Below are 21,770 nucleotides of genomic sequence, written 5' to 3' on the forward strand. Positions count from 1 at the left end.
CGCCAAATTAGATTTTGAGCGACTGGATTTCTGTCTTCATTGCCTGAATAACGGTTGCTACGTCCTGTTGCCCCGTTATCTTCACAAAAACAAATACCTGCCGACAACGGCAGTGTAACAAAAGAGATCATTAAGAGTTGGGGCACCAAATGGCAAACCCCATATAATTGTTGACAAAACAACAAATATTAATTAGGGGTAGTCCAAGAGAAAACTGACTCAAGGTGGTGGACCTTCTGGTTTTAGGTATTTCTAGCAAGAAGAGGCGGGTCCAGGTTGGATGTACATGGAAAGTGACATCAGCTGTGGTATAACTGTCAGTCTTCCGGTCTGCAGAAGGACGAAGTGAAAAGGCATTAGTACAAAGGTGCCAGTGAGGTGTTTGCATGAGTGGATTTGCACAAAATTTAGTACAGAGAGGAGAGATGGGGATTCCCCCTCCTGCCCAGCAGAAAGTTTACAAAGAAGGAGCAGTATCCCAGTTGCTTTCCTGGTAATTCAGTTATTCAGATTTGCCAAGGAAAACCCATAAATAAATTATTTGAAAGCTATCATTAATGTTGCTGAATTAGTTGTCCGATGCCCACCCTTTGTGAACATTAGTTACTGTGAAATATAAGGTTCTGTGTAAGGACACAAGGCAAAGCTCAGTGACCCAAGTATGTATTTAATCTGATTTAAAGAAGAAACTCCTTACATCTGACCTGAGTTCATGCTCTTGAGTTAGGTAGGAGCCCAAGAAACATGGGGGAGTAGGAAATACCACCATCAAGTTAAAAAAAAAATGCATAACAAAAAAAAAATATATATATATTCTGGTTCGTCCTGCTTCCACTTCAAAACCGGTCCCGCCCACACGCAGCCAACACGGCATTTCTCGATTCCTATTCGGCGTCTTCCATGTCATGCACTATACTGGCCTGCTGAGCGTAATACATCCAACAAGTACTCAAGGTGCTGCCACAACGTTAAAGTAGCTTTACCACCCTTGCGGGAGCCACCTGTGTCTTTACAACAGCTTCTTACACAGCAAACATCAGAAGCTAAAAATTATCTTGAATACAACTCTTCTCTAGCATTTACTTCCATGGGTGCACAGATAACTCAACCTCCTGGCCACAGACCATACTGTTTTAAAATACACGGGCAAATTTATCACCAAACCTTTCCACTATACGCTAACACTTCTACCTCTCCAGGATATGGACAGTTGTATGTTTTTGACACAGCACAAGCTACTAAAGTACGCTTACAAAATTAAGCAAATTCTGCATACAGCGAAAATGTACTTCTCCAGCTAGATTCCATGCTCAGAACCATCAACCCCTTCGCTAAATCATACAAACACATGCATGAAATCGCTCAGTCCAATCCAACAGCATCTGTACCAATGGTTTTCAAGGAAACTCCTAGGAAGGATTTACGACGATACAATGCCCCGACATGTCACACCGATGTTGCAGCGATTTTCGTCGGAGAAGATGGTGAAACGCCTGCCGAAAGGGACATTTGCATCTATCCCATAGGCAACTCCTGTAAACAGATTTCCACGCTCCATATGAATTACGATCCTATGGTTTACCCACTTTTATTCCCTTACGGAGACATTGGCTGGCACAAAGATTTACAACATGTTCCCGATAAAAGAATCGCCAAGCGAATAAGGCTTACTCAATGCCAATTTTATACGTACAGATTAGCAATGAGGAATACATTTAGTGTTTTGCACTCCAGCAGCAAACTATTCCAACAGTATGTCGTAGATGCATATGTCAAAAAACAGAGGGCGCGCGTCTCAACTATCTCAGATTACATCAACAAGACCTGCGCTTTTGAACTATCAGACGCATTGCAAGCAAACGCTGAAAATAACGTTTGTGTAGGCAAAATGATCATATTACCGTCCACATTTCCAGGAAGTCCAAGATACATGCAACAAAAGTATCAGGATGCCATGGCCATAGTACGTAAATTCGGAAAGCCTGATTTATTTATCACTTTCACATGTAATCCTGCTTGGCCGGAAATTCTACATGCACACTGCGTCTTTCAAGAAGTATTTATTTCTTCTTGATTTCTGAATTCCTTTCTCACCATTTTCTGTTCCTATTCTTACACCGCCGTATGCTACGGCAGGCATAGGCTAGTCTGTAATATTTTTTTATGCTTACTTCCTATCACTAGTTTTCTTGAATGTGGCTAGATGCTGTTGATTAGTGGTGAAGATTTTCACTTTTTATTTTTATTATTTCCTAAGCTTGGGCTTGTGGGTTTCACACCTGTAATTTAAAAATTCTGCATAGCTGAACTTGATAAAATAGGAAAATCTTACTGCTCTTTGAAGTCGAAAAAGTATGTTTCTTTATTGCCACGTTTCTTATTTTGGAGTTAGTTGTAAAATACTTGATTTGTGCTTGTTTTGAGTACACATTGATGTGACCAATCAGCATGCATTGCAATCGCTTCAGCTTATTGTGCCACATATTTATTGATTACCTCTATATTCTATCCTTCTAGTACCATACGTAGTCCTTATAAAGAAACATACTATCCATATATCCTCAGAATGTAATAGGGGAGGGCTACAGATGTCCAACCAACCATCCATCCATTTTATAATTGTTTTATCTGTACCTGTAGCTCATCTACAAAAGTAGTCAAACAAACTGCACCTTATGTTTATTCCAAAATAAAATTAGTGTTTCAAAACATGTGTGGGGTCTGGCTCATAATGATTGAAAGCAGAAAGTAGGTAAATACATAGTACAGAACCTCAAGAAATCTACAGATATCGTGATAAAACATCAATGACCTTCACACGCCCCCAAAAAAACACACAAGAATTGCGAAAAAGCATGAGAAAGAACTTAGAGCACAGTCACAGTGAGGCACTTTAAAGGCATGCAGCCATAGGGTAAAGAATAGGGTCAAGAAAAGGCGTATTGCCCCAGTAGTGCTTTTTGAAACGCTTCTGTTGAATAATTTGTTTGATGAAAGTATTTAATTATGGTGTGTCATGGAGAGGATTTATAGTATTTATATGGTCATCAGTTTTATCTTCATTTTCTACTCTCCTACTACCTCTACTGGTTTGAGAAACCATTTCATAACTAAGTCTGCCTTTTTGATCAACTTATTGATTCTGTCAGCCACCCTTGAAGTGTTATTACTGGCCTAGCATTCCATTCAGAATAGAAAATCACACTGGCTATCACAGTGTTATAAAACATGTAAAGGACATTGTTCTGGTGTGCAAAATTTAAAATTTTGCGTCTGTATTTCCTGAATAGTACCAACCAGAAAACATCATCGCACTAATGCAATTTTATTTGAAAACAAACATTGACAGATCGGGTGTGAATTTATGCTGGCGCCTTCTGGTGCACAATATCAACGCAGCACGGAGAAAAAAGAAAGCGACAAATACTGTATATGGGACATTGGGTATAAATTTATTGTACTTGTAAAAGTTAGATTTTTTTTCAGTTTTATTCTGTGAATCACGATCACACTGTACCCCCAAACCTCACCCACCCCGCCCCTCCTGATCTGACTCTAAGTAACAGCGCCAGCATAAATTCACACCCGATCTGACGCTGTTCGTTTTCAAATAATATTGAATTAGTGCAATGATGTTTTCTGATTGGTACTATTCAGGTCATAAAATGATTTCTTCAAAATGTCACGTATATTATCTCTCTTTCAGGTGTGTAATAGAAACTACAGTATAGAGAGAAGTGTGCGCTTTGCAACAGGTACACACGTCGTAAATGTAGGAAGGACGGGTCCTTGCGTGTGTTTGAACTGTTAACATTTGAATGTGATGATTGCATATAGCGCTGAACTGACCTCTCTGTACTATTGTTGCCTCTGCATGTCCTGGAGTACAAAAGAAACGGCAACATGTGGGGACTGGCAAGATCGGGGGGAAAAAAAAACACGCAGTGTTATGCGAATGAATATGAATAATGTTGCATCCGTGCCCCAATGTTTTCCAAAATGTACCATATAGGTCATAAAATGAATAATTCCAAATATCATATATACCTATGTCTCTGTTTTTTTGGTTTTTTTTGACATCATAGACCATAAGGTGCATACTAATTCAGCGTGAGCAGGAACACTCAATAAAACTGAATAAAAAAAAAATCAAGTGACGGTGAGATATGAAGAAGGCAGATTCACCAGCGTTTGTGTGTCTGCTTTTATCCCTCCAGATCAGAGAATGTCCAGTTCCATTGCCTCAAAACACCACTCACATCTACAGTTACTCCCAGTTTCAAATAAAAACCCGGCAGATCCCTAGGGCGGTAGTATGTATCGTGATCGTGGCTGAGAGAATAAAAGTGGAAAAAAAAAAAACAGTAACTTTCACAAGTCCTATAAATGTACACCGTCTATTACAGACGCAAAACCAAATGTATGTGTGTACTGTATAATATTAACAATAAGAGCAGCTCACTACTGAAAATGGCAAATACAGGAGGCAGATGGGATCGAACCGGGGACTCTTAATTACAAGTCAGCAAATCTTACCGCTACGCCACGGAAGCTGTTGCCTTACCCTTGAACCTTTTGTGAAGGTGTTTATTTGATCTTTGGACTTCAGGCTTCACACATTATATAGTTTATGCCAACATTTTGTCATTTACTACTAAAATATGACAAACGTTTCTGTTTTAACAATGTGTTTACACAGATTATTATACAAACGTAACACACATGAAATGCATGTGTTCCAAATAACGATCTATTATTTCCACACTTGATTCACTCCCAGATAATCAATCAAGGCATGAGCTGGGAGAAGTTTCTGCACTGTCTGGGATGGAATAGAAGGCTGCTTGTTCTTAATCGGCACATTTACAGGACAAAAGACGCTGAGGGAGAGGTGTGAACGGATTTAAGGTGGGCCGGATCTATGAGTTTTTTCGTAGGCTCTGGTAATTCTAGTGTTAGAGTCCGAGCAAATTCATCCTTCATATTGAAAGCCAGCCAATCTGGTGTATGTAACAATTGTGTTTTGAAATGGACTAAACAACGAGAAGAGAGCAATATCAGAAGAGGGTGACAGCTATGTCAAGAGGAGAAGACAGAGTGATGTCAGGAGAGGACACCAGCAACATGCAACTGTTTTCATCCGATCGTTGGCTAAAGCATTTCATAAATATTGACTAATAAAGCCGTGCCGCCCTGGGACATTCATCTTTGAAATCTTTAACTTTTTGTAAGCTTTTATATCCAGACTTTGCTATCCACATTTTCTTTTATGCTTTTCTCTACTGGTTTTATTTTTCATGTAATAAATACCACATTGCCTTTAAACTTCTGTACTTTGTCTTTATATCTAGAGTGACTGAAGTAATAAAGTAGACATTTAGAGCACCTGGAGCAGTTGGAAGTTTGCCATATGCTCCGATCTGCAAGGTTTATTAAGGCTGAGTATGAGAGTTCCATCCAATAATTGGGAACAGTACGTAAAGTAAGGCATTTTTTGGTAGATAAATGACCTATAACCAAGAATGTTGAGCATTTGTATGTTTGAATATATTCATAGAGACGAAAGTAATATGTAGGTCTAAGATATATTTAAAACATTGTATGTTGTTTGTTCTTAATAATAAGTAAATCTCTTGAAGTACTAGGGAAAGTGGACTGTGCATGTGTTATTCATACAATACTTATATTGGTTAAAGTGCTAGGGATTAATGTGCATGTGTATATGTCTTTCATAAGGGTACTTTTGTGGTTAGGGTCTGTGTGTATGAATAGATCTATTTATGTGTGTGTTAATCTTAAGGTGCTATAGTAGATGAATCTGAGGAGTACACTTATCCTTGAAGAAAATGGGTAAAAAAAAGGGTAAGTACAGGGAAATATTACAATAATACAAATGTCACCACCAACATTTAAGGAAACCTAAGAAAAAACTCTGCTCTTATTTAGTTCCTCTTTACTATCTTAAAGTGTAATCTACTTGCCCCTTTTGGCAAATCTGACCACAACTCCTGGGTACAAGCCTGTTATTAGACAGCAACTTGTTACCACCAGAACAGTGAGAAAGTGGAGCCTGGGTGCTGAAATGGCACTGAATGACTGCTTCCAAATGACAGACAGTGAAATGATGTGCCAGTCAAATGGGGACAATTTTGAGGGACTCTGTCACTACATTACAGACTATATTAACTTTTGTGCTGACACAGTGGTACCCACACATAGTGTGTTGCTTTCCTAACAACACGCCTTGGATTACTATGGAGCTGAAAGGTCTCCTGAATGAGAAAAAGAGAGCATTCAAATCCTGCCACAAAGAGGAACTGAAGTATGTACAGCATGTGCTAAACAAAAGCAGAGTGAAGAAAAGGAAGCTTACAAAGCCAATATAAAGAACAAACTAGCAAAGAATAACAAGAAGGATGTCTGGAATGGACTGGGTATAATTACTGGATTAAAGAAATCCAGGGTGAAGGTGCTAGAAAGGGATGTGGACAAAGCTAATGTCCTGAACCAATTATTTAATAAATTTTCCCCCCTCCTACTGCCACCTTCTTCCAATGACCAGTGTCCCTACACCATTTGTAATACATCAACAACTTCCTACCACATCAAGTGGAATGGCCGGTGACAAGTCTAAATTGACTAAATTGAGTCGGTCCTTAAGTTCTTAAGGCTTGTGCTGACCAACTTTGTGGTGTCCTCTGTCACCCATTCAGCCTGTTCCAAAGGCTTCAGAAAGTGCCACCACTGTGGTACACATCCTGCATTGTTCCTGTTCCAAAAAAGGCAGGCATCTCTTCACCTAATGACAACAGACCAGTGGCACTTATGTCTCACATCATGAAGACCTTTGAGAGACCTGTATTATATGAGTTGTCTTGTGGTAGTTCACCTGTACCCACTGCAGTTTGTCCTTCGGACAAAGACTGGCATTGAGGATACAATTATCTGTCTGCTCTACAAGGCTCATCCTCAAATGGACAAAGCTGGCAGCTCTGTGAGAATTTATTTTTTGTTTTCTCTAGCGTATTCAGTACCATCCAGCCATTCCTGTTAAATGGTAAACTCTGAGATATGCTGGTGGATGAGCCTATGGTTTCCGGGATAATAGGCTATCTCTGTCTACTCTGTGCACCTTCGACTATAAATATAATACTAGGTCATGTCACTTGCAGAAATTGCAAAGTATACGAGTAAGGTGAAAACATTTGTTTCTTGTTGAAAAGAGTATTGACTGCATCTTAACATCAGCAAAACCAAAGGGAACTGGTTATTCACTTTTGCTGCACCAAAGAGCTTCTATGCCAAGTCACTATTCAAGCAGTGGATGTAGAGGGGAATCCACATTATTGACAGGGTGATAGGTCTCTAAACACAGAGGAACTATATAAGAAAGGGCAGAGCAGGCTCTTTTTTTCTTAGAAGACTATGTTCCTTTAATGAGGGAAGTGACATTGTTTACATCTTTTACAACTGTGATGGTCAGCGTGATTTTCTACCCTGTTGTGTGCTGGGCTGGAAAAATCTTATTTATTTATTTATATAGCACATGTTCATACAAATGATGTAGCTCAAAGTGCTTTACAAGAAAGCTAAGGACAAAATATAAAAATGGGCAGGAAGGACAGAAAAAAAAAATCCAGATGGCTGGAGAAAAAAAAATCTGCAGGGGTTCCGAGGCCACAAGACCGCCCAGCCCCCTCTAAGCATTCTACCTAACATAAATGTCCTCAATCAGTCCTAATGGTATTCAGGCTTTCCATGGAAGAGCTTGATGATGATGGTCACGTGGACTTCTGACCTTTAATCCATCAATGTAAGGTCATCACGGTGGTTTGATTGGGTGACAGAAAACCGGAAAAAGAGCAGCAGAGTAAGTAGGGGTTAGTATGGATTTTGGAGCCACCATGAATGATAATGATGATTAAATGAATATACAGAATATCAGTATTAAACTAAAATAAAGCTATGACAAAGCCATGTTAAAATAATGTGTGTTTAGCAGTTTTTTTTTGTTGTTTTTTTTTTAAAGTGCACCACTGTATTAGCCTGGCAAATTTCTGTTGGTAAGCTCTTCCAGATTTAAGGTGCATAACAACAGACGGCTACCTCACCACTTCTTTTAAGTTGAGCTCTTGGAACTATAAGCAGACACTCATTTGAAGATCTAAGGTTACAATTTGGAGTGTAAGGTGGAAGACATTCTGAAATATAGGATGGAGTGAGATTTAAGGTAAACCATAAGCAGTATTTTAAAGTCAATTCTGAATAAAACAGGTAACCATTGTAGTGACATCAAAACTGGAGAGATGTGTTTGGATTTTATTTTACTAGTTAAGATTCTAGCAGCTGTATTCGGCACTAGTTGCAATCGATTGATGTCTTTTTTGGGTAGTCCTGAGAGGAGTGCATTATAGTAATCTAACCGACTGAAAACAAAAGTGTGAACTAATTTCTCAGCATCTTGCAAGGATATTACTGCAGTGCACTTTTGAGGAAGATTTTGCTACAGAATTATCATGTCCTAGCAAAGCATATTGGAAAGAGTTTGGGGTAATAATAGAGAGTCAAGAGAGATGAATCACCTTAAAGCTGTTTTCTGAGAGGACCCAGGTGTCGAATCTATTAGGATGCAGACCATTCCGTTTGAAGAAACACAGCCTCTCCCAGAAGAGGTCCTAGTTGTCTACGAACCCAAAGTTTTGTCTCTTGTAGAAGCCTTTCAGTCAGATGTTTCATGCCAGCAGATGGCTGTAATACTCATTCAATCCTCTAACCAGAGGTAAGGGACCTGGGATGAAGATGCTTGCAGCCAAGGTCCTCTCCTTCGTGCCTTTTAATAAGTGCTGTGAAGTCCGCCTTGAGAATCTCCGACTGTCGGTATCTCATGTTGTTTACCCTGGCATGCTATCAAAGACTGTCTGTGCTCTTCTCATAACATCTCAAAAACGAGCACCGGGAAAACAAGAGACAAAAGATTTCTGATGAGGGCATGAGATGTTTAGGTCTCGTACGATTGAATCCCCAATCACAAATGCATCACCCGGGGTTAAAGGCAAACTGGGGGAGCGGAGAGGGTCGAACCAGTTCTGGGTGGAGATGTTTACCTGTGTCGATGGAGGTGATCTAGCCGCAAACCTCCGCCTGTATAGCTGAAACAGGCTGGGTTCCTCATCGTTTGCTAATTAAAAGGGTAAGCTCAGTTAAAGGATGCACTGTGGATCCTGAGGAGAAAGGAGCGAAAAAGAGAATTAAAACAAAACTGAGTGCCATTGTGAACAATGCTGCACATCCTCTCTTTGACACACTAACACTGAGTATTTTCTGTCAACAAATTGTTCAACAGAAGCGTGTCAAACTCTACTGGGGCTCTTTTATACCAACAACAATATGTCTGTGTAACGCATCACTGTAACAGCTAACTCAGAACTTTTCTTTCTTTTGAATTTTCTTGATTTATAGTTACAGTTGCTTTATTGTCATTCCAGTATGTGTTCAGACCAAAGTGTGTGTGTATATATACACTATATTTACTTACTTACTTATCTATCTGTTAATGTATTTAAAGAGCTTCTGTAAAAAGACAGATTACCCCCTGGGGACAAGTAAAGTTCAGTCTGCTAGACTAGTACAGTCTGTCATTGATGTTATCCCCTAAGTACTTGTAGAAGTGCAGCACCTACATATCTGCTTCTTAAATAGTGACTGGGTATAGAGATGCATTTTAAAAGTCGGTAGTCAGTTTGCTGAATTTGAACTGCAGACAATTCTCTTTGTACCTAGAATCAAAGTTATCCAACTGAATTCAATTTTCATCCGTCTTGTCAGTGCAGAGTCTTCAGAGAATTTCTGCAGGTGACATGACTTGGTGTTATATTTATAGTTTGTGGTGTACAGGATAAACAAAAAATGATTCTTGTTGTACTCTATTGTTACTCACATTCACACCAGAGATACAGTAATTGAGTTTCGTAGACTGCATTCTGCTGGACAGATAGTTAGTTATTCAGGACACCATAGACTTGTCCACTTTCATATCCCTGAAATTACCACTTAATAGTGATGGCTGGATATTTTTGAAAATACTGGTGAAATCTATAAACATAATACCAGCAGTGCTGTCAGCTTTGTCTAGATGGGAATAAGCAATGCGGAGCAGATGAACAATTGCATCTTCCACTCCAGTCTTTGTCTGATAAACTGACTGCAGTAACTCTAAGTGGTCTTTCACAAGAGGACTTGTATAGTCCAGGACCAGTCTCTCAAAGGTCTTCATGATGTTGGATGAGAGGGCCACTGATGTCTAGGCATTAACTGAAGAAGTGCCTGCCTTATTTGGAACTGGAACAACACAGTATTTTTATCCACAGCAGTGGCACTTTTTGAATTCATAATGATAGACTGTAAAGGTAGCAAAGCATACAACAAACTTACTAAACACAGCTCTTAAGTACTAAAGACTAACTCCATCCAGTCCTGGGGCTTTTCCTGTATGTAACCTCCTCAGTTGTCTTTTCATTTGCAATAGCACATAGTGATGGTCAGAGGTGGACTCCCACTTTAGACTCCAGGGTTCACTTACTCATTTTCCTAGGGCTCACCCTCATTTTCCTAGTGGCAACAGGTTGCCATCTAAGAACAGGATAGTAGGTAGGATTAAGATAGATCAGACTGTGGTCGGATTTGCCCAATGGTGCCACAGGTTTACAATTACTGGCATCTTTAAAATTTGTATAAAAAAGCAATGACACACTTTGATTGGAGCATGACACATACTGATGGTAGCTTGTCACTGCTCCTTCCAGAATTACATGTTTGAAGTAACCACGTATTGTATCTGCCGGGTCAGAATGATTCATTATTAGAGCATCTAGAGGAAATCATTCTATTACTGATTCTGCCTTTTGCAGAGGGAGGAGTATAGACATTATTTAGGCTCTAGCTTCCCTGCACCCCTGTATAACAGCAGGCTGGAAAGATGGAGTAATAAATGGGATGATACAGTGCATCCGGAAAGTATTCACAGCGCATCAGCCTTATTCTTAAATGGATTAAATTCATTTTTTTCCTCAGAATTCTACACACAACACCCCATAATGACAACGTGAAAAAAGTTTACTTGAGGTTTTTGCAAATTTATTAAAAATAAAAAAAATTGAGAAAGCACATGTACATAAGTATTCACAGCCTTTGCCATGAAGCTCAAAATTGAGCTCAGGTGCATCCTGTTTCCCCTGATCATCCTTGAGATGTTTCTGCAGCTTAATTGGAGTCCACCTGTGGTAAATTCATTTGATTGGACATGATTTGGAAAGGCACACACCTGTTCATGTCAGTGCACAAACCAAGCATGAAGTCAAAGGAATTGTCTGTAGACCTATGAGACAGGATTGTCTCAAGGCACAAATCTGGGGAAGGTTACAGAAAAAATTCTGCTGCTTTGAAGGTCCCAGTGAGCACAATGGCCTCCCATCATCCGTAAGTTCGAAACCACCAGGACTCTTCCTAGAGCTGGCCGGCCATCTAAACTGAGCGATCAGGGGAGAAGGGTCTTAGTCAGGGAGGTGACCAAGAACCCAATGGTCACTCTGTCAGAGCTCCAGAGGTCATCTGTGGAGAGAGGAGAACCTTCCAGAAGGACAACCATTTCTGCAGCAATCCACCAATCAGGCCTGTATGACAGAGTGGCCAGACGGAAGCCACTCCTTAGAAAAGGCACTTGGCAACCCGCCTGGAGTTTGCCAAAAGGTACCTGAAGGACTCTCAGACCATGAGAAAGAAAATTCCCTGGTCTGATGAGACAAAGATTGAACTCTTTAGTGTGAATGCCAGGCGTCACGTTTGGAGGAAACCAGGCACCGCTCATCACCAGGCCAATACCATCCCTACAGTGAAGCATGGTGGTGGTAGCATCATGCTGTGGGGATGTTTTTTCAGCGGCAGGGACTGGGAGACTAGTCAGGATAAAGGGAAAGATGACTGCAGCAATGTACAGAGACATCCTGGATGAAAACCTGCTCCAGAGCGCTCTTGACCTCAGACTGGGGCGACAGTTCATCTTTCAGCAGGACAACGACCCTAATCACACAGCCAAGGTATCAAAGGAGTGGCTTCAGGACAACTCTGTGATTGTCCTTGAGTGGCCCAGCCAGAGCCCAGACTTGAATCCCATTGAACATCTCTGGAGAGATCTTAAAATGGCTGTGCACCGACGCTTCCCAACCAACCTGATAGAGCTTGAGAGGTGCTGCAAAGAGGAATGGGCGAAACTGGCCAAGGATAGGTGTGCCAAGCTTGTGGCATCATATTCAAAAAGACTTGAGGCTGTAATTGCTGCCAAAGGTGCATCGACAAAGTATTGAGCAAAGGCTGTGAATACTTATGTACATGTGATTTCTGTTTTTATTTGTAATAAATTTGCAAAAACCTCAAGTAAACTTTTTTCACATTGTTATTATGGGGTGTTGTGTGTAGAATCCTGAGGAAAAAAATGAATTTAATCCATTTTGGAATAAGGCTATACCATAACAAAATGTGTTAAAAGTGATGCGCTGTGCTGTGCATCATCTAACAGGACAAGTCAGTAATCAGGCTGGAGAAAAGCTGTTCATCTTTTAATTACTCCTCAGCAAAATGCCTTGGATGGAGCATTCTTCAAAAGCAGTCTGTTACAGCATGGTCAGAGAAACAAAGAATAGAGGTTCATTTTAATAACTGTTGAATTTCCATACAGTGTCAATCAGTGCATACATTTTACTCTGGTTGGTTCATTGGTTTACACCCAAATGATTAATATAACAATAGTATATTATATTATATAGTGGTGCTTCTTATAACTTTTGAGATGAGCTACCACCCTTGAAATTTTTGTGCATATAACCACTGTCCATTCTCATTGTTTATAGGACATCTGATAATTTCTTAGTCATCGCTTAGTCATCCTTCAGTGAATTTTATATATTACAACAACCTTTCTTCTGGTACATTATGTATTTGACCATCTCTGTATTTTTGTTAAACCAATTCTTATATTTCAGTGTACATTTTGTTGTTCACTTGACCTTTATCTGGTTTCCTGGTGTGCCTGAACAGGTTTCTGACATTTCATAAGCATTTATGCTATTTCTTTAAGATGAGTGCTACGTTACCCTAAAATTATTCTTCCACATTTCCCTTTTTAAACCATTTCTAATTCACAAAGATGGTCACTTCCCCTCCTGATTTTTTTCCTTTTGATATAGGGTCCCTATCTGCTCATATCATATGTCGTCCATATAATATTAAAATAGTGTCAGGGATATCACAGTTAAGCCAGCTCTGTTTAATACACAAAATGCCTCAGTGTCTAAGTTGTACCTGACTCGGTGTAAGAGCTGACAGTTCCATCTTAAATGAAGGCAATTGAACGTCTTTCTTAAGATTTATTCCAATATTCTGCATCATACTACAGGCATAGGCTCTGTAAGAGCCATTTGCTAGTTATTTAAGTTATATTAAATATTTCTCTATAAGCTGAATAGAAATTAAATATTCTAACAATTTCCTACTCCTCTGATTACAGATTATTTTTCTTTAATAATCTGCCTTACTTGTGTATAAGGCATGGCCTTAACATGCTACGTTACATGTGCAGAGCTGTACGTTTAGAATGTACTGAATTTGAAGTAGAGCATAGAGAAACAAGTCACCCTTAAGTATATAAACAACTGAAGTTTAACGAAGAAACATTTTCCTTTTTCGCCTTTTATTCTACATGTGTAAAAACGTTACTGTATCATTTTGTGGACTGTTTGGTTTGAAATTTCACTAAACCATTTTAAAACAAACTTTTTTTGGACTGAAAGATTTCTTTTGGTATGTGTTTGGCTGATGCCTGATCCTGCCTTACCAGCAACTACAGGCTTTGGCACCTAATAACCCTGTAATAGAATTAGTGGGTTTACAAAATTTTTTCTAAAAAATATATAACTTTTTAATTAATGTTAATTTTCTTCCTCCTTTCCTGAATTTTATTTTTACTAGAGTTTATGGATGCTCAAGAATTTCCAGAACATATAAAGCGACTAGTTCACAAAGAAAAGGAAATGGAGGAACATGAAAAGAAGCAACGTGAAATTGAACGAAATACTTGTAAGGTATGAAACTTGGGAGTAGCATCTGCAGAGAATGTTTTATAACTACATCGTTGTTTTTTGTAATTAAATGGCATAAATTATAAAACTATACTCATATTTGCTCATATTGAACTGTCTTATCTGTGTCCTAGATTAAATTATTTTGTATGCATCCTGTGAAAATGATAATGATGGAAAAAAAACTGGAGGTTCACAGAGACAAAACACTGATAGAAGCTGTTGAAATAGCATACAAGGTATGTGAAATTAATCAATACATTAAATTAGTTATGCAAACTGTATAAAAGAAAACATTGTATGATATTACTACTTTTAAAGTGTACATATTACTAGAGGGCTTTGTTCACCAACCCAATCCCCCAAAACCCTACCCACCACCACCCACCTGCGCTTCGCGCCAGTATCTTCACGTCTCTGTCACTCACGTATGTGGATTTCACTTTCACCAAACAACAAATCTTTCAATTCTTGCGGATAGGCCACTTCATTGGGAAGAAAAACTATTTTTCCCTGATGACAACACGAATTAGACAATCTACAAGTCTCCGACTTAAAGTTTAAAGCCAAATAATATCTACATACTTCTGTCATATCACCTATGTCCATATATTCAATCTAATTTTGGTTTTACCTTTTCATCAGTATCACATTGAATTTTGATTCCGTGTCTGGAATTACATTGTGACAATGCAACGTATAACTGCCTGTGAGTGAATATCATTTCTTTCTGTCTACAAGAAATGTGTCTGACAATAGCATTCACACAAATGAGAAATGATTGAACCGTGTGTGTGGTTATGTGGGCAGGATTTTTTCAAGTCTCTTTGCATAACCGCTTGTCTCACAGGGCTTGAAATTTTCTCTCTCGGGATTTTACTTTCACCAAACAACAAATCTTTTAATTCTCGCAGATAGACTCTTCATTGGGAAGAAACGATACTTTTTTTTTTTCCCCCTGATGGCAACATGAATTAGACGATCTACAAGTCTCTGACTTAAAGTTTAAATCTGAACAATATATTCGATCTTTTTTCGCTGTTCCGTTATTTCACCGAGTAATAATTTCCATTTGTTTGCACTAATGCGATCTTTACTTTTTTTCGTACTTCAATTATCTCTAACCTGCTCTTTATGTGTACTGCGCCAATGTTTTTGAATTCTTTACGACATTCTGCTTTGTCATCTACTCTTTGTGCACACCCGGGGTCGGAAATAAAAGACAAAGACTCGTCTCGTGGGACATGAAAGTGTGTCTCTGAGAAAATCACGTCTCGTCTCTGTCCAAGATTTTTTTTTTTTTTTTTATAATAGAGAGCTAATTTTAATTTGAAGCAGTGTTATTCATCATATGTAATGCAGAAGATATTTTATAATTTCACTTTAATGGCCCCACAGTAAGAACATTTATTATTACTTGGTGTGTCAGAAATAATATGGCAATAATTGTACCAGTAAATGCCCTATTATTTCTGAGACACCCTGTAAATTACCAGTCAGCCTTACCATTTTAACACTAGAATTACCAAAGCCTACGCGAAAAAACTCGTAAATCCGACCCACCTTAAATACCTTTGCACCTCTATCTCAGCGTTTATTGTCTTATAAATGTGTCTATAAGCACAAGCAGCCTGCTCTACCACCACCCCCACCACAGAAAGGACACAAAGTTATCCCAGCTCAGGCTTTGATTATCTTGGAGTGAAGTGCTGGAGTTTGAGGCAAAATGATAGATCGTTATTTGGAATAGATACATTTCATGTGTGTTCTGTGTCTTCAACAATCTGTGTAAACACATCGTTAAATAAGAAATGTTTTTCATGTTTTAGTAAAAAATGACAAAATGTCGACATGAACTGTATAATGTGTGAAGGCTGAAGTCCAAATATCAAATAAACACTTTAACAAAAGGTGCAAATGCAATATGACAGCTTCCGTGGTGCAGCGGTAAGAACTGCTGACTTGTAATGAAAAGGGTGCCTTACAAATTACTGTTTTGAGTAGTGAGCTGCTTTTATTGTTAATATTATACAATAAAAACATACATTTGAGTTGCATCTGTTTGCGGGAGTTAGGTTCCTAGAGCACCTGCGAATTTTGGATGTGGTTAAAAAAATTGCCTATTTTTATAGTTTAAACCCTACATATGCCCCCAAAACACTTTAATTTAATTTCAAACTCAGCTTAATACATTATAAATCTACATACTGTACAGTACTGTACTGATATGTCACCCGCAGTGCAAGAATGTAAAATACAGATGTTAAGGCTATATGTGCTGTAATTCATGCAAGCGCGTTTTCATTGCCAGAAGCCTTACAAGGTGCAGGGCGTTTCGGCGGCATCTTGGGGCTTTAACTCTTAAACTGCCACATACTTGAGGGTTAATGCATCCCTGGACGCCAAATACTTTTTTGCTGCACTTTAAGTAAACGTCACAATTCACAAAGAAAAATTTAAATTTTAATGGAACACTTTTTTTTTTCATGCAAGGATCATCTCAATTACTGCAACACTAATCATTTTACACACTGCTAATGAACTGTAAAAACTATTTAAAAAAAACTACTGGAACAATATGTACAAGGTGCAACTGACGAAATGGATGAAATTCAGTAAATCACCGAGCCAACTGCGCTTGAACTGGCTACAATCAAGCACACAGAGGTAAGCGCTGACACTGGCAGGCTAGTCTAGTGCTGTGGCTCAATCCCAGGGACAGTAAGGCTGCAGGATGTCACACTTGGGTCACAGAATTGCACAGAAACACAGGAGTTGGTAGAGACGGGAACTTTATTCAAACACTTCAAACAAACATGTCTCTTTCAGAAGTAAAACAAGCTCAGTATGAAGTTAGTTCTCAGTTAAAAGAATAGTCAAACATCCTAGGGGAGCACAAAGGGAGCAGGACCTGCAACAGGAGCAGAGGATGTCTGGGGGAGGAGAGAGAGAAACAAAGCAATCAGCCAAAAAAAGGACAGGTGCTGTTCAGGCTTTTTTAAGTATGCGTAGTGTTGCGCGAGAAACCTATCACGCGACAGAGCAGCCGCAAGTAAGCCCAGCAAGTAAGGGAGCAATGTGAAAGTAGTCTGTCAGCATTTTTTAAGAGGGGTTTTTCGAGGAGCGTCTCTGTCTTCTAGGGGTGCATTTAGCCCCCTGCTCACAAGAGGCTGGCAGTGGTCATGAGCTGGCTGCGCAACGAATGTATGGCACTGACTGATCAGCTCCTGTGTGCTCGCAAATAGCACTGGGAAATGATTATAGCCGGTTGTGGCGGTTTAAGGATTAAGAGGAGCAAAACGGAAAACCACAAGAATACTCCGCTCACAGTCAATCAGCAGCAAGGAGAAATGAATAACGCTGTAGCGGTGAGGTGTCGCTAAGATTCACACCATTGAGAAGACGGCGATTTATTTTTATGGTGGAGATTCCAGGGACGCACCTAGCCTTGGCCCAAACCGCATGCACTCACAAACAGAGACAAAAACAAAGCAAACCGGTAATCAAACAGCAAATAAAGAATGTAATAAAACAAATGAAATAAATGTAAACAACAATACCACCCCTGTACCCCATACGGCGATTACACATTAAATACAACAAAGCACAAACAAAACACAGAGTAAATCATGAAAAACGGCAACGGATGAAGTGTAATGATGAAAATAGATAGTCCAGAGATCCGCACGTTGAATGGGAATGTAAAGATAGTCCTACCACTAGTTCCTGAAATGGTGAAGACAGGTGGACGGGTTCAGTAGCGCTCCTTTCTTTGCAGGATGGCCATGAATCCACTTATAGTCCTCATGTATGCTGGCAGACGGCAGACAATCCAGACGCACGAAACGATCCAGAACAAAATGAATAAGTACAGGTAACCCAACAGAAGGCAGGCAGACAGACAGGAACTTGTAACACAAATTACTAAAACTTTTTTTTTTTGCTTTTGGTCACCGGCCCCCTTTTTAAAAGCCGCGCTGACATCCTTTGACCCCAACAGCCCCAGCACCCTCAGTAGAAGACCAATCAGAACCACCGCAATGACTGCTGGGAGTTGCAGTTTCAAATTCTATTCACTACTTTCACCACCCCAAGCCGCGTTTTCCTCTACAGTTGCTTCCTGGTCTCTCTACAGTACAGTATTGCCACGATGAAAGCCTTAAAAATTGCGGTGAATATTTGCGGTTTCTGCTAACAATTATTTGATAGGTTCTAAGAAAAAATCCGTGAATGACTGAGGCTGCGAACTCTGAACTGCGACTTCGCGGGGGTCTACTGTACTTGTAAAAGTTAGTGGTTTTTTTTTCCAATTTTATTCTGTCAGTCACGATCACAATACAACCCCCCCACCCAGATCTGAAGCAGTTAGTTTTTATTTGAATAACTATAGATGTGAGTGCTGTTTTGAGACAATGGAACTGGAAATTCTCTGATCTGGGGGGATAAAAGCTGACACACAAACGCTGGTGAATCTGCCTTCTTCGTATCTCACTGTCACTTGATTTTTTTTTATTCACTTTTATTGCATGTTCTGGCTCAAGCTGAATTAGTATGCACCGAATGGTCCATGATGTCAAAGTCGCACTGACAAAAAACAGACACATAGGTATATATGATATTTGGAATTATTCATTTTATGACCTGTATAATACATTTCGGAAAACATTGTGGCACTGATGCAACATTATTCATATTATTTATATTCATAAGCATACCTTGTTGTGGTTGTAATCAGTGACCACGTTTTTTTGTTTTTTTTTTTCCCCCCCCCGATCTTGCCCAATCTGCACATTTTGGTGCATGGTGGCGTTTCTTTTGTACTCCAGGACATGCAGAGGAAAGAATAGTACAGAGATCAGTTCTGCGCTATATACTATATACAAATTCAAATGTTAACAGCTCCCACACACCCAAGGACTGTCCTTCCTACATTTACAGCATGTGTACCTGTTACAGTGTACACACTTCTGTCTGTGCTGTGGTTCCCATTAAACTGAAGGGGCACCTGACACTGACTGAGTTTGCTTTCCTGGGGGAAGCTGCAGTCTTGGAACAGAAGCTTGTCAATATTGCATCCTCTTTTTTTCTTTTTCCATCGCCTTTTCTTGTAAGAGACGACTATGAAGTTCCTCTGCAAGGTGAACAAAGAACACTCTTCTTTTCTCAGTGGCCCCCGTGCATGCCTTGCACAGTACATGTGCATAGATCGCTGCCAGGTCAACCATGTTGTAGCACACAGCAACCGGCCACCCTCCGTGCTCCTGCTCACACTGAATAAGCTCACACCGTCGGGTCCATGATGTCAAAGCAGCACCAGGCAAAAAAAGAAAGAGATAAATATATGTGACATTTTGAAGAAATCATTTTATGACCTGAATTGTATAAGTCAGAAAACATAATCACTAATACAATATTATTTGAAAACAAACAGCGTCAGATCGGGTGAAAATTTATGCTGACACTGTTAATTAGGGTCAGATCTGGGGGCGAACGTGACTGGAATAAAACTGAAAAAAACTAACTTTTACAAGTACCATAAATTTACTGTGGTGGTAGGGGGATGGTATAGCAGGCTGCTTGTGCTTATCGACACATTTACAAGACAAAAGACGCTGACGGAGAAGTGCGAAGGGATTTAAGGTGGACCGGATTTACGAGTTTTTTCGTAGGCTTTGGTAATTCTGGTGTTAACTCATGAAAGAAAGCTGCAGGACTAAACTGAGCCTTCAACAGTGTGGTAAAGATTCCTTTTTCAGTTTCTTTTTAAGTGTGAAGATCCGTTAAACAGATTCTGTTGCATTTTAGCCTGTGAAATATTCCTTACTTGTAACACTAATTTAACATAGCCAAGTTTAACCTGATAACATAACTTATCAATAGCCATCATGTATAGTAACTGTACAGCAAGTACTTGTATCGTTCTACACAAACACATTCTGTTACTTCTTTTTATTCATCTTTTCCAACTTCTATGTGGGGTAAATGTGCTTGATCGATCCAAGCAGCTCAGTTCCCACCTCTCCTTTCAAGTCTGTTTTCTTTAGATCTTCTTTTACTTTATAAATCCACCTCTACTTTAGCTTCTGTTGCTTTCTGTTCCCCTGTACTTCAATTCCCATCACTCTTTTCTTTGCATATTCCTTGTCTCTCCTCATCACATGTCCATACCACATCAACTTACTTCACTGTACAGTGGAACCTTGGATTGTGAGCTTAAGTCGTTCTGGATACGTGCTTGTAATCCAAAGCACTCGTATATCAAAGCGAATTTCCCCATAAGAAATAATGGAAACTGAGATGATTCGTTCCACAACCCAAAACTATTCATATAAAAATGATTAATACAAAATATAAAGTAAAAATACATAAAACAAATTAATGTTCACTATACGTTTGAAAGGAATCATGACTGGTGTGAGTGAGTTTCTAAACTCTTTTGGGATTCCACCCAATGGGACAGCACGCGGAAGAGCATCCCGAAGCAACCGCAGGCTCCCAGCACTGTAGCAGTTTGCCGTAAAAGCGAATCCGAAAAGATTGTGGACATGCTATAAGCGCCTGCCGTTGATGGGTGATACAAGGAAAATAATAAAAGCAGGGCACAGTATTACTTGGCCACTAACCTGGCCACGACCTTGCCTGACTGCTGTGTCTGTGTATAGGACAGTGGCAGATCCTGCTACAATAAATAACAGTGCTGTTCCTGTTTCAAGCTGAATAAAGCTGATGTTGCTAAAGTACTGAGACTCAGCTTTGTGTTTTGGGGTGCAAGACAGAGACTCACACGTTACAACACACACACGTGGTCACAATGCTATAGTAAACAGTATACGCTCGTACGGATGTTGACTATATGAGTGAGGCACGCCGACTGAGCCCGAGAATGGGAGACGATTACCCACAATCCCGCAGCGAGAGAGAGAACCACCATCAGCTCAGTTATGATCATGTGACGCTCGGCAGACAAAGCGTATACGTATACGTACTACTCGTAAGACCTCGCTTGTTTATCAAGTCGAAATTTATTAAAAATTTTAGCTGGTTTAGCCAAGTTACTCGCAATCCAAGGTTCCACTGTATTTTCTTAGAAACATCTCCCACTTTTGTTGTACCTCTGATTGTCTCATTTTTTTTTCTGTCCTTTATTGTGATGCCGCACATCCATTTCAACATTCTTATTTCTGCCATATCCAACTACCTCTCCTGTGCTCCCTTTACTGCCCATTTCCCAGTTCCATACATCATTGCTTGTCTTAAAACTATCTTGAAAACCTTACCTTTAACCCTTCACCTTAATTCTCAGGTCACACTATACTCCCGATACCTTTATCAACGTATTATGGGTTACATCTGCATCTAGTTTTCCATTTTGGGCTGCCACTGATCATAGATATTTAAATTTATCCACTCTTTTTTCAATAGCTCTCCCTGCAGGGTAACTTCTCAATCATGATCATCATTAAACCTCCAATATTCTGTCTGCTTCTTGTTTATCTTCAACCCTCTGTCTTCCAAAGCCCTTCTGCATTCTTCCAACTTCTTCTCCAATTCCTCTTTTCTGATGCTTCACAACATAATGCCATCTGAAAAAAAATAACGCATCAGGAGAATTGGTCTATTATCCAATGACTTAGCACATCC

The 21,770-nt window shown here is 39.6% G+C and overlaps 1 protein-coding gene across 1 annotated transcript in view; it reads left to right on the forward strand.

The window, feature by feature from the left end:
• Window positions 1-21,770, forward strand: part of usp47 (ubiquitin specific peptidase 47) — a 153,723-nt gene that overhangs the window by 101,380 nt on the left and 30,573 nt on the right. Inside the window, 2 exon segments of the mRNA XM_051922745.1 lie at window positions 14,020-14,132; window positions 14,264-14,368. Coding sequence (XP_051778705.1) covers window positions 14,020-14,132; window positions 14,264-14,368 — 218 coding nt within the window.

The sequence above is a fragment of the Erpetoichthys calabaricus genome, chromosome 2, assembly GCF_900747795.2.
Source record: "Erpetoichthys calabaricus chromosome 2, fErpCal1.3, whole genome shotgun sequence".
In the NCBI taxonomy this organism is placed as follows: domain Eukaryota; kingdom Metazoa; phylum Chordata; class Cladistia; order Polypteriformes; family Polypteridae; genus Erpetoichthys; species Erpetoichthys calabaricus.